The sequence below is a fragment of the Morone saxatilis genome, unplaced genomic scaffold (assembly GCF_004916995.1).
Source record: "Morone saxatilis isolate NCDOM2014 unplaced genomic scaffold, NCSU_SB_2.0 Contig1, whole genome shotgun sequence".
Taxonomy (NCBI): Eukaryota; Metazoa; Chordata; class Actinopteri; family Moronidae; genus Morone; species Morone saxatilis.
The window spans coordinates 2,572,852-2,587,363 of NW_023339651.1; the positions used below are offsets into that span (position 1 = coordinate 2,572,852).

Sequence of the window (14,512 nt, forward strand, 5' to 3'; positions counted from 1 at the left end):
AGCACTGGTTTTTCTTGCTGTAATCGTTCCTCCTGTTCATAACTGACCCTCCCTAACATGTTTCCAGTGTAATTTATTCTGTGTAAAAACATATTCCAAGGTTTATCTGAAGTATATGAGGCTTCAAATCAAATGAATATCTTCTGAAGGCATCGTCTTTTTGGCACCAAATTCTCTCTTTGTGTTGTTCTGCATTGCAGCTCAGCACAGAAACACTGTCCAGGGACGTGTAAAGAGGGAATTTCACACAAATCAGAACAATTGTGTCCGTAATTTAAAACAAACAAAGGCAAAAGGGATATGGCAGGCAGGCAGAGCGTGAAAAAAGAAAGACAAATGGTTATGAAAAGGTAACGGGAAGGCTGGGACAGAACGCTCATTAGACAATGTGGTGGGCATCTGAGGGAAAGTGGCCGTTAGGTGTGTTGAGGAGCTGATTGGGACCAGGTGCACAAGTGGGAGTCACTAATGATAATAATTAAAGAATGCAGTTGTTTATTATTTCCTTGTGCTTTACAGGAGGAGCAGGTCCGATCCCACGAATCTCGATTCAGAGCCCTCTCCACCGAACTGTCTGAGCTTCGCTCCTACCCACCTGACCGCAAGGTCAAAGGGCGTGAGCTGGAAGAGTACCGGCAGCGAGACGAGTATCTGGATTTCGAGGTGAGCTGGAAGGAAATGGGAAAGGCAGTCAAGCATGAAATCATTATTACCGTACTGCCGCTCTCCGATTTGTCCAATCCTAAAATGTCTCTCACACGCCTTTATAGAAAACACGGTATGCGACCTACGTCATGCTGCTGCGAGCTAAGATCCGGAGCGGCGAGGAGGACCTGTCTGTGTTCGAGTCCCAGCTCCTGGAGGACAACAGGCTGCAGAGAGCTCACTCCAGCCCCACGCTGCAGGACAGCAGCCAGGCCAGTCAGGTGAGCCAGGCCAGCAGCACCAGGGACGGCGGCAACAGCAGCAAAGCCAGTGGCTGCAGCAGCAGCAAGCCTCGGCAGGAAGGCCAGAGACACAGCTACCGGCAGGCCGTCAAGAAGTGAGACGGGGCGGGGGCGCCGGGAGCGGCACAGCGTTGCACTGCCAGCGGCAGGCTGTCTCCCTGCATAGGTTTTTATTTGAGATCCAGGAGGGTTTGGAGCTCTGCTTGAAGGGGGAGCAGGAGTGAGGGTCTACCCCACGCCCTCCCCCAAACCATGACGCCCTACCCGGCACCCCAATCTTCTCGTCTAACAGAGGAGGGCTGGAAAACACCAGCGAGGATTGTTGGTGCAGGAGGTGGGAGGATCGGCTGGGAGGTCACAGATCTGCAGAGACGAGGTGTCTTTGAGAACGTACGCTGGGTGCAGCAGCAGACTGAACTGTGCAGTGAGATAAAGAGGGTGCTTATACGCTGAAGGGCACCAGACAGGGACGTACATCCAGCATCCTTTCCTTTTCTCCCCTTTTGTTCTTTGAAGGCACCTCCGGCCACGTTCTCCCACCTTTTTTCTTGACCTTTCACTCAGTTTTGGGACCAAACACACGTTTTAACACATTTTAAAACATCACATTTTAGACGACTGATGATTTGATTTCAGTTGAATTTGCTACCGCCACTCTGATTTTAAGCGCTGTAACAGACTTGTGAAACATCACCAGGTCTTATGGAGCCATTACATTCCAGCTCCTTCTTTTGCCACATCGCTGCGGCGTGTTCACATTCCACACGGGAGCCGGACATTACAGCTTTGGGCTTCTGTACGTGTTTCACTTAAGGTGGTACCCAGTTGAATCTACAGACAGCGCTCAAGGGTGTGGCTGCGATATACTACATGATGAGATTGTGCAGCTCGGTGCAGCTCGTCTCTCCTCTTTCCTCTAGCCACCGATGGCCAATTAGAGGCAACAGCATCAGTAGAAGTTCACAGTACTCCTGATGTGCATCTCATCAAGAGAAAGAGTTCTTTTATTTTTTATTTCTTGAACTAGTGATCCCTCTCCCAGTTGCTTTCCGCTTCTGTCCCGTGGTGTGCTTCTGTTCTCTTTCAATTTCTTGGCCGAAAGTTGTTTTCCTCCAGTGATCCGCATGCCTGCATCCAGCACAGCTTCTTTTAGGCCTTTTACTACTTATGAGGGCAAATCTGAGAGCAGTAAAGTTGTTCTCTGGGGTCATTTTCTTCATGCCGGTGCCATAGCCAACATGTGTAATCTCTGTCTGTACTTATAGCCTCTCATTTATAAAACCCTATTTTAACACTCACCAGGCAGACCCTGAATGTTCTTGTTTTTTCAATATTTTTACAGTATTTTACAGTCGTTTGTTGATGTTGAACCTATTCCACCTGTGTATGTCAAGTGTATGATGAAATATGATATTGAAAATGTAAAAGGAAATATGTTATCCATACTCTTTGTAAACATCCAGGATATGTTGTATATAATGGCACCATCAGCTTATATTGTAGGATATATGACAGTATATTTACAATATATTCAACACAATGTTGTGCAGATGCATTAGGTACACTCAAAAGTTTTCTTCTTGTAAGTCCCAAAAGCGCTACGTGATAATCATGTGTTGTTTTTTGTTTTTCTTACATGGTGGTAATAATTCAGCACAATATGAGTATTATAGTAAAGCCTATGTACCTATCAAAGATTAGTAAGTGATCAAAGGGTGTTTGTGACAGGAAGTCGCCGCGCGGTAGTGAAAAAAAGTGAATTCACGTGAGGATTTAAGCTACCGTGGGAGGTATTCCAAAGACAGCGCATGGTTCGCTATGACCTAATAGCATGATTTTAAAGGGATCAGGGTTGATTGTGTTGTCAGAGATGCATGAAAAAGGTGAGGAATGTAAAAAAAAAAAGAAAAAGAGGAAGACAATGTGACTCATTAAGGAGGATGTGGTTTCAACACTGAACCACACGTGGTTTGATTTTGGTAGCCATATACACCTCATAGCATTACTGATGTATAGCCATTTTCTACTCAGGCTTTAAAATGAGACCTTGAGCAGCTGCAGTGCCAGCATCCAACCAGCAGGGAGAGCTGTCAACTTTCAGTTTTTTCAGCCATAAATCACACCTGCTGCACCTGCAGTGAATATGCATGGCATCGCCCACTCACCTGAGGACGGGGGGACGGGCATCGCAGGGCTAAACAAGACAACACCTGTTTGTATTAACTATGGATGTCGAGTCTGTTCGAGTGTGCGTTTACACGTGTGTCTTGCTGTATGTGAATGTAAGTGTGTGCATGCTGTTCAGAGGAGCCTGTTGTTGTTTGCAGCCAGTTTTTTTCACGATGTCTGACACATGTTTCATCCAGCATCAGTTCCCATGTTGTTAACAGATTAATATTATTAATATTCAGGCTTAGGCATATCTCAGAGTGTCAGGAGCTGAAACGATTGGAGAAAGTGAGTCAGCAACTATAACCGACAAACAATCCCCAGTTGCAGATGAGTATTTCCCTCTTTTCTTTGTGTTATGTCAGTGGTTCCCAACCTGCGGGTCGGGAGCCCCACTAGGGGTCGCCAAAGCTTCACAGCAGGTCGCGAGGCCTTCTTAATTATAAGGGGGTGTAAGAAACCTTTAAAAAATATACACAGTAGGTCAATATCTCTGCATTTTATTAATTTGTGTGAAGAAAACTAATTTATTTAAGTTTTAAGTTTTTAAAGTTCAGATTATTATTTAATATCTAAACTCTGAAGAGCTGAACACAAGTTATATTCACAGAGCCTGTGATGAACAGCCTCGTCCTGCATTTAGAAAAGTTTAAATAACCAAAGAGCTGATAGAACAATGGGAAGAAAACACTGAATCTGTCAAAAGATAACCCTATTAAGTCTGTATGACTGTTAAAAATACATAAATATCAAAACTCATCTCTGATCAATATTCACATGGATTAATCTCAAAGTTCATCCAAATCGTTTTATACAAACTTCGTAATCACTATTCACTTCACTATTTGGGTTCATTGTACAGTTTATCAGTTGTTCTGTATGCACTGATTATAATGTGAAATAACCATAAAATTACAAAGAGAGTCCCTTCAGGAAGAGAGTTGGGAACCACTGATAGTAGAACTGAGTGTATTTGAGGTTTGGACTGTTAAACTGTTAAACATTTTGTTGACTGAACGATTAATCATGATCATAATTAGTTGTAGCCCGACTGCAGTTTACTTCATCAATATCTCATCTCGTCCTCTGATTGTCTGCACTTCCAGGGGCGTGTCCAGGGGAGGGGCGGGTTGTGGCACTGGCTGACCCCTAAATTCTGATTGACCACCCCATTATTCTTACCTCTTTCACTCCACTTCCGCTTTACTTTAAAGCTAGAGTGAATATACTGGTATCATATGAAACCAGATGACCTAACGCATATATTGTTACCAATCATGTTATGCTAGCATGTTGGGAAGGGGGCAAAATAATGCTCCAAAGTTAGGCAAAATTTTGGAGATGGAAACCTGGCATTGCCATTTTCAAAGGGATCCCTATGAACTCTGACCTCAAGATATCTGAATGAAAATGGGTCTTATGGGTACCCACGAGGCTCCCCTTTACAGACACACCCACTTTATAGCTAGTGTTTTTGACTATTTCTGCATACTGGGGTCTGTATAAATTGGGAAAGCAGAGACACATACTTGATGTCAACCCCTCAGTGTCTGGAAGTCTGGAAACGCCCCCGTGCACTTCAGTCATTTCACTGATATCACTTTTCAGTCTGGTGGTTTAAAATAAGTGGATATTGTTTCCCTCCTGTATCTTTTACCGGTTATGTAACGTGACATTACAGCTCTGTATTTATTAATAGTGTTTGACTCTGCTGCTGTTTATAATGTGGCCAAACTTTCAAAGAGCTGCCAGACTCATGTTGAGTGTCATTCATGAAGAACGGTGATGAGTTTTGATTCCGAAAGTCCCGATTTAAGTCATTCTTGAATATTCAGTTGCATCAGATCATCACCAGAAACCCCAATATTGCATAAAAGCACTTATCATTATTTAGCCTGGAACCTTACATGTTTTTGTATTTCACATGTAAGCAGCTGTTGAGTTACTGTATGCCTGAAAATATAATTTACCACAAATATACACATGTGACACCCAGTAGCTGTTCTGGAGCTTTCGATCGTATCACACGATATTCCTCAGCACGTGGAGTTTATCCCATTTTTATGAGAATGTTTTTGTGTTTCTGTCGATCAAAAGAGGAAATTCATCTCCACCAACAGTATTTTGATAATCGATAGATCCTTGCAGCCATTTTTTGATTGCAGCTTTTTAAATGTAAAGATTTGCTGCTTTTCTTTGACATATACAGGGGCGTTTCCAGAGGGAGGGGATCTGATTGGCCATCTCAAGTACCACCCCATTATCCTGACCTCTACCACTCCACGCTGTCTTTCGGAGGCTGTAGCGAGCTTTGTTTAAAAGCTGATGACCTAACGCATCCATCGGTACCTACAATGTCATGCTAGCATGTTGGGAAGGAGCTAAATAATGCTCTAAATTAACCAGATTTTTGTCTTATAAATCCTATAAATCGTTAGTCTTATAAAGTTGCTTCCAAGTTAGAAAAAAACCCTGTTTCCACATTTTATCAGGTTGCTCACATTAAGGGAAACATTCAAACCCAAGTTTTTTGCACTATAGTTGCAAAAAAACCATCATAGCTGCAATCATGTAGCCCTACTGGCGTTATGTCAGCACGTCTGATATGTAATAATCAGTTTATAACATACCCACATCAATAATAATAATAATAAAGCCACATGATCCATGATGATAAAGATACAAAAAGGTAGAATACATGGCAAAAATAGCATATTTTCAATATTTTAGAGACCTGCCAAAATCAAGGGAGCTCATGTGTTATAAACTGCAGTTCGCACCCTGCAGTTACCCTAAAGACATATGTGGTATCTATGAAAATGAGTTTTAAATGGGGTGAAAAGGTTAAAGACGTCACCTCCGGCTGTTGGAAATTGCTTTCTGTACTATTTTTGAACATTTCCAACAGATTAATCAAGAAAATTATCAGCAAATGAATTGATAATCACAATAATAAGATCATTATTGGGATTGTAATAACTGTTATTGGATCATTGAACTAAAACTCAGTGGAGACTGCACTGATATGAGCTCCTGTAACAGATCTTATACCCACAGACTGCACAGACTGATGGGTATTCTAGGCACTGGCTCTATACGCTCCACGCAGTATGTATGGATGTAGTATGAAAAAGGAAGGCAGCTCTTCAGAGCCTCCACCTTGACAAAGTCTCCAAGGTCCCCCCCTCCTCTTCCTCCCTCTACGCGTTGTCACCGCTCACTTACATCAAAGAGCAGCTGCAGGATCTCCATGGCACTGGTTAGCATGGAAATGGCTGGTTCCCCTGGTGATGGCTCTGTGATGCTCAAGTGAAAGTCACCCTGTTGTACTGCGTTCACGGCGGCAGGGTACCTCTGTTAAAGCAGCAGTGCACGCCCGCCACCGTTTGGGGGCAAACTGTCCTTTTAAAGGCGCGACTCGTACTGTTTCCATTCAAAGCCTCATTTCTGAATGTGACATGTAAATAAAGCATGAGATATTACGGCCTGCGTTCATTTATATTATGGTTAGAGTATTAAATGAAGGGTTAATATATAAGGTAGGTCAACATGTTTTTTTTCCTGTCCTTGAGCTCATGGTCATTTATTTTTATTTTTATTTCTATGTGAATGATGAAGGAAATGGCTATATTTAACGCTGTCGTATGCTGTTGTGTTTTAGAGAATCGAGCCAGCTCATACAAATCTTTTTACATGTGGAGGTCTGATCTGATCCATCTCAGTGTTTTTTAGACTGGTGCAGGTACAAAGGCAACGTTCATTTAATGCTACACACACAGTGAGCTACATGTGTCACTGCCTTGTTAAAAACTCACCAAGGAAATGTTGTTTGTGAGCTTCTCATTTTTTGGGAGGCATAAAGGATGAAAATAAAAGTGTTTTGGAAGCTTAACTGTGTCCCAACATCATTGTGTTAAATATACTTAATAATATATTTGTTTGACTGCAGTGAGAATATAAATTATATTATTTTGTTATACAGTAAATTTAAAAACCTGGCTCCACCTTGATCACAACATTAAAATACAGCTTATGTTAATGTATCAGTAATGACCTAATAATATAATATACAATAATAAAGCACCAAAATCCTCAAAGATTATATTTTTATCAATCTGGCAAATTATTATTATTATTATTACAATTGAATAGATCAATAATATAATATAATATAGACGTTATTGATAAATTCACTTGTTACAGCTCCAGTTGAACATAAAATAAGAAAGACATAAAATAACAAAATAAAATAGAAAAATACAAGATATGAAGACAAAAATAGAATTAGGGTTATATGTACAATAAATAAAGTATTTATACAGATGTGATTTAAGTAAAAATAGAATATTTGTTACAGGTTACAGAAGGAGGAAGTAGCACATTGTAGAAATACTTATAGTAATAATAATAATAATAATAATTACACCAGACAAAGAAATATAAAAATACGTACAGTGGTAATTTAGCAGGAGAATATTGGTTAGACAGAGGTATGGATATACAATACAAGTCAAGACTAATGTGCATGTAAGAAATTATATTTATATATTTATAAATGTATGTAAGAACATATCTTGTGTTATTATCTTTTGTATATATTTGGTTCTGTGGCTCCAGAGTCTGGTTGTCTGGTTGTTTTTGTGTCCTCGAGTTTAAGAAGAGGTCATCTATTGAGACTCTATTTTGGTCTATTTTTATTTAATATATTAAAATATAATCATCATAAGATAAGAAGTATAAACCCTTTATGGTTACTAATTACTTGTAGAATCAGATCACAATATTAAAGTAACGTAACTTCATTACTTTTTGTTTGGATTACCTCAACCTTTATGGTTACTAATTACTTGTAATCAGTAATCAGATCACAATATTAAAGTAATTTGAGTACTTTCTGTTACTTTAGGATTACCTGAACAGCAAATATGCAAATAAATACAATTAAAAATAAATAAATAAATAAAAACAACTGACTATATTTTTTAACATCTAATTAATTAAACGTATATAAGGTGGTATTTACATACGGTTACAAACGTATATCACAGCGTGGTATTTAGCAATACTAACGACCGATATGCGAGGTGGTATTCATACACTAATAACCAGGTATTACTAGTCGGTATTTGAATATTAACGTATATAAGGTGGTAGTTTACCATATTAAACGTATAATACACAGGTCGGTATTTACCTATTAACACGTACTATCACCGACGGGTGCGTTTACCATTAACGACGTATATACCACGGTGGTATTCTCACTTTACACCAACGTGATCAAGAGGTGGATTCCTACATATTACCAACCGTTATAAAGGTGGTATTTACCTAATAAAGGTATATAAGGTGGTATTTACATATTAAACGTAATATACAGGTGGTATTTACCAATTTAAACGTATATAAGGTGTATTTACATATTAACAACGTATACTAAGGTGGTGATTCTACATATTAGACGCTATCAACCAGGTGGCTATTCTACGCGTAATTAAACGTATATAAGAGGTGGTATTTAGCATATGTAAACGTATAATAAAGTGGATTACCTATCTAACACGTACTAAAACGTATATAAGGTGGTATTTACATATTAATTCCGTCGTTTGATGGGTTGTTGAACAGTTTTTCTTTTTAGCGGCGCCTGAACGCAGCAGCCGCAGCCGCAGTGTCTTTGAACGCACCTCGGTTTCGTTATCACATCCGGGGCTTCGGGTGACGGTGCTGCGTTGACCCGAGAACAACAAGACCAACTGAAACATTTCTGAACATTTCCGAACATTTCCGAACATTTCCACCGACTAACGGCTCATGACACTTTCATAGAAACGCGAAGTAAGTCTCAAAAGTCTCTCCACGAGCAGTTCGGCGCCGACACGTTCATTTAAACGGCACTTAACGGCCGCTTGAGCCTCCATTTCCTAATGGGCAGAAAGCTACCGACGGGTGCCGTCTACCTCCTGGACTGTAGCTCTACGTTAGTGCTGCTGTTAGACAATAACATAAATACAGTTTGGGAGTATTTGTGTTTCTTATATCTGCTATTTTTAGTTAAATGTCATGTGTTAGAGTAGATAAGTCACACGAAATGTTAACTGGACATCTGCATTGCGCACATATGTGATATTAGCCTGGCACTGTTCCAGGATGTAGCCCGGACCCGTTGCTTTATAGTTTTATTAGTTAGCTGTGGAGAAATTTAAAGATCCTGGAAAATAAATGATATATAATCAGATTAAGGAAGTAATGGATTACATGTAATTAAGGTGCGTGCTCAGGATATAAAGAAAGGAAACCTAAAAAAATGAAGACGCAGTCAGATTGTAGTTATATTTAGTAAAAATAGGATCAGGATTAGTTTTAAAATGCATCAGTTTTTATTTTCAGACTCATTTCTGAAGACAAAGATCCTTGTTTCCTTTTTCTTTTCTAAGGTTACATTCAAATCAGATCCAGTTTATTTACATAGCACACTGAAAACAACCGGAGTTGCTGTACAAAGTAAACAAACAAGACACATAAGGACAATAAAACAACAACAATATATGAGGCAATAACAAATATGTGCACAAATGACACAGGACAATATAACATTAAAAACTAAAAACCCACAAAGAACAATCAAAAGCCACAGAAAACATCTTACTTCAGTTTTATTTATTATTTATATTTATTTTCTCTTGTCCAATCCAAAAGTAATCCAGTTACTTTAATATTCGGTCGCTGACTCCATACTTTAACGCTACTGTATGTATATTAAATCTCTGGTAGTTCTGTAAACGTTGTTTCTACACTTTGGTCCAGCTTGCGTTGCAACGATGGAGAAACCTCCCTTCAGGCAGAACCAGAGCTGCGGAGACTGGGAGCTGAAAGAGAGGCTGGGCATGGGCGGTTTCGCCCACGTTTACCTCTACCAACATCACGTGAGTTTAGAGCCACACGACACGGACACTGCACACATATTGCACTAAAGATTTACATAGAAACGCCTCGTAAAGTGACCAGCATGATATCCGTGTCGCTCACAAACACCAGCAGCTGTTTTTTTTTGGGTTATATGCTTTTATGTGCTGACGTAATAATGGAATTTCTGTTTGTTTTGTAGGAAACGAATGAAAAACTAGCTGTGAAAATGTGCCGTCTCGAGCTCACGCCGAGGAATAAGGACCGATGGGGCCGAGAAATCCAGATCATGAAAAAGTTTGAATGATTTTTCTACGTTTATGTGTATGATGCATTGATATAAAGACATACAGTGATGTCCCGGTGTAATTATAACGCCTATACTTACTCACATTCATTATAAGTTATTCATTACCTCAAGGGGAACTGCAGACAGTCAGACAGATGAAGTGAGACATCTGAAGTATTGTGCAGTCATTGTAGATGTGGATGACTGTGCAAATTTTGTGCGGGCATCATTAAATAGTAACGACTCCTCTCTCCCTCCCTCCCTCTCTCCCTCCCTCACTCCCTCTCTCCCTCACTCAGGTTAAATCATATCAACGTTGTGACGGCCCGAGATGTTCCCGAGGACATTTTGAGCATAGCCTTAAATGATCTTCCACTGCTGGCCATGGAGTACTGCTCCAGGGGAGACCTGAGGAAGGTGAGCGCTCGTGGACAGAAGGAGGCCTGGAACGTGTCCACGTGAAGACGGATAAACATGAAAAGCTTTTTTTTCCTCTGTTTTCACTTTCCATTCACACTACAGCAGAGTCTTTCACACCCCAAAATGGTGCTTTTTCACCTGATAGCAGTGTGGATAAATGTAAAACCACCCTTTTGGAAAATGAGGACATAAGCCTGACTGTATGTTTATTTTTGTCGGACTTGTAAAATAGAGATTTGGTTGAGTTATTGGTGCAGTGCCTCCAGATCAGGAGAATTATATTATTCAGTGTCATTTCAGCTCACAGCCTCACACTCTTCATAAACGTTTATTAAAGCCTTTAATCATCAGCTGTGATGTTATCAATATAGAAATAAAGTGTGCTTCCTGGCCTCAGAGCTACTTCACCATCATTCAGCCCCAGAGAGTGTCGGAGCAGCTATCAGTCAGGCTGCCCTCTGCTTCCTTTGCCTTCCTTTACTTCCATATTAGTTTTGAGACAGTTAGTAAAGTTTCCAACCTCCCATGCTGTTGCTGCATTGCTCTGTGAACACAACAAAGAAAGAAAGAGATTTGACTGACTGACTGGGTCTCCTCGGTTCGTGGCTCGAATCATCAACCTTTATGTGGCAGTTAGGTATTCTTTAGACACTGAAATAAAATGTTGTGCTTTTTTAGTTGTGTGAAACTGAAACAACTGTGAGTTTCGTATGAAAACAAAGTACGTGAGAGCCAACAGTTTTGCGAAGTGTGTGAAGCTGTGTCTGTCTCAGTCCTTTCCAGATGTTGGCTGTGTTTAGGGGGTTCCCGTGTTGCTGAACACTTGTGTGGACATACTTGGATTTCAGAATGACCCGGCTCAGTGTAGATGTAGTCATTTGTCTTAAACACACGCCATACGAGATGCACGCAGTCATAGTGTCGCAGTGCAGCTCGTCGAGTCACCATTCTGTCGTTTCATGTACTCTTTACTGCAGGTGTGATAGAATAAATAAATCATTTGTGTTGGTTACAGATGCTGAGCAAACCTGAAAACTGCTGCGGTTTGAAAGAGAGTGAAGTGCTTTCATTACTCAATGATGTTGGTATGTTAAATGTTTTTCTATGTGGAGCTTGCTCCTTCAGACTTTGTTTGTATTTCAGTGCCTTATCATTCAGTTAAACCGCCTGTTTTCTGCTCCAGGATCTGGTATCCAGTATCTGCACGAAAACAAGATCATACACAGAGACCTTAAACCTGAAAACATAGTGCTGCAGGATATCAACGGAAAGGTAAACTGCCACATTGTGGTTGTGTTCCCGTCCCGTTTGACTGAACGTCTTAAAGAAACTTACGTTCACTTGTTCTTCTACAGCTGGTTCACAAAATCATTGACTTGGGCTACGCTAAAGACCTGGACCAGGGCAGTCTGTGCACCTCCTTCGTTGGCACGCTTCAGTACCTGGTAAACAAGGAATTATTTTTTGATCCTCAGATGCACATAGCTTCATTTAATCTGTGGATCATCCTGATTACCTATTGAAATCCTTCACAAATGATGACATGTAGAAAAGCTAATTAACTGGGTGGTAGTTTAACTCGAAAGCAGGTATAGAATGAAAACTAAAAAATATGATCACTTGCTGTAAATTGTCAAAATAGGGAGAAATGTCATTGTTGATAAGATAGTTGTCCATCAGATGTATCCTGTTGAAATGAACGTCTTCTCTCCAAGGCTCCTGAACTGTTTGAGAACAAGCCATACACTGTTACTGTGGACTACTGGAGCTTTGGCACCATGGTGTTTGAATGCAGCTGCGGTTTCCGTCCGTTCCTGCACAACCTTCAACCTGTGCAGTGGTAAGTGACCTGATTAAACATTATTGCATGTGTGCAGCAGTGATTTATTCATCCAGAAAGTCGTCAGAATGTATCGGATGGAGACTTTGGTTAGCTCTTCAGTCAAAGACTCCAGCAGAGTTTGGGTGCAGGGCGAGACATCGGGGAAAGGTACTGAGTGAGATGAAAGGGACAGGTGCATGCAGGTGTTCTTAGAAGAATGTTATTGTTGTATATACCGGTAAGTCTTTGGCCGCTCACCAGCACAGTCAGCACTTGCAGCAGCAGAGGGTTTGACACACAGCTTATGCAAGATACTTTAATTCTCTCAGCTGTTTGAATGAAAACATTTCCTCCTTCTGAGTCATAACTCTGTGTAATCCGAACACACAGACACACATTTTTAGATTCAGTCGGATGTACACTTTCTGTGTACACTGTAAAGAAAATACAGTACAATCAAGTATCAAAGTAATCTAGTAAGAGTTGCCTGTAAAGAGGAGCTGCTAATAGCTCATTTTGCTTTTAAAGGTCCAGTGTGTAGGATTTATTGGCATCTTGCGGTGTAGTTGCAGATTGCAACTCTGTTGCTTCACCTTCCCCTTGCAAGGGCAAAGGAGAAACTATGGTGGCCACAAAGTGCGCTGACAGCTATATCTGCAGCCAGTGTTTGGTTGGTCCATTCTGGGCTACTGTAGAAACGTGGCGGACTCCGTGGAAGGCGACCAGCGGCGTCTGTAGATAAAAACAGCTCAAACACAATGATTCCTATTTTCAGGTGATTATACACTAATAAAACATACCTATATACATTATATTCCATTTCTGCCTATAGAGTCTCCTAAAGGTTACACACTGGACCTTTAATCCTGCAAATATGTAAACATTTGCCAAATTATAATGTCTAGTCTCAAGTTGTAACCCACAGCTAACTGACTGACTCCATGGCAACGTTTAAGTCCCCCAAATTATTGTAGTTCCAGTTCCAAAACTTAGAGCATGATTATCTCCCACGTAGGACAAAGAATTATACTAAGAGTGACAAAATCCATTAATATGATTTTATCAATTATTTTCATAATGAGTCTCCATTTAGTCTTTTATATGTGTTTCACTTGTGATAGGTGGGTCCGTTATACAGCAGTGGAAAGCATTAGGAGTACATTCACTCCCACACACCTGCAGGATTTCTTCCATTAAGTCAAATGACTGTTGGAAAATGTCACTAAACACAAGAAATGTCAAGAAATCTCTCTTCATCCACATGAGATAGAAAAGAGTTTGACTGCTGAATTTAACACACTGAAGCTGCTCTGTGACTACGGTTACATGCACACTCGCTTTCCACTATTATTCTGAATATTATTCTATTCGGCATTCGATACGGGTCATATAAACAACTTATTCCATTTGGATATTCCTAACTAGGTCTTATTCCAAATGGAGCACCTTCCAATTAAGACATAGCATTCTTTGGACATATTTATACAACACGTGGAATATTCGTCTCATTTGTGACGCAGCCTTCCTGTTAATAGTCAGCACCGTGTGTTGAAAACAAACCGACTAGACAACAGTTTGCAATGCTGGAACAGAGGTTATTCACAAAAGAAAAGCACACTGAATATTGTCTTTTTCTGAATTAGGGCAAAATCTGGAATATTTTGTGCATGTAAATGTTGTCAATGTCAAATGTAGAATATTTGACTCGAATAAGTATGATTAAATATAATTGTTGGCTAAATAACTTCACGTTACTTGTGTTCTAACAGCTTTGAAACAGTTTTGAATTGATATAAGGAAAGAAAGAACATGTTTAACAGCACACTTATAATAAAGGGGACCAGCAGGTGGAGCCAAATCAACAACAAAATTAACTTTCTATCAACTTCTATCACAGTTACTACCTGACTGGTGTGGTGGCAATTTGTTTAATAAAGCATACAGAGTATGATCTTGTCT

General features: G+C 40.1%; 2 protein-coding genes across 2 annotated transcripts in view; both read left to right on the plus strand.

The window, feature by feature from the left end:
- LOC118331906 overlaps positions 1–2,896 on the plus strand; it is a 64,921-nt gene extending 62,025 nt beyond the window's left edge. Inside the window, exons 17-18 of the mRNA XM_035667007.1 lie at positions 520–663; positions 771–2,896. Of these exons, the coding sequence (XP_035522900.1) occupies positions 520–663; positions 771–1,046 (420 nt within the window). The 3' untranslated portion in view covers positions 1,047–2,896. The remainder of the gene's footprint in view (positions 1–519; positions 664–770) is intronic.
- Positions 2,897–8,818: 5,922 nt separating this feature from the next.
- LOC118333151 (inhibitor of nuclear factor kappa-B kinase subunit alpha-like) overlaps positions 8,819–14,512 on the plus strand; it is a 17,702-nt gene continuing 12,008 nt past the window's right edge. The window contains exons 1-8 of the mRNA XM_035668678.1: positions 8,819–8,954; positions 9,924–10,042; positions 10,225–10,319; positions 10,611–10,728; positions 11,747–11,816; positions 11,915–12,003; positions 12,087–12,176; positions 12,447–12,571. Coding sequence (XP_035524571.1) covers positions 9,938–10,042; positions 10,225–10,319; positions 10,611–10,728; positions 11,747–11,816; positions 11,915–12,003; positions 12,087–12,176; positions 12,447–12,571 — 692 coding nt within the window. The 5' untranslated portion in view covers positions 8,819–8,954; positions 9,924–9,937. The remainder of the gene's footprint in view (positions 8,955–9,923; positions 10,043–10,224; positions 10,320–10,610; positions 10,729–11,746; positions 11,817–11,914; positions 12,004–12,086; positions 12,177–12,446; positions 12,572–14,512) is intronic.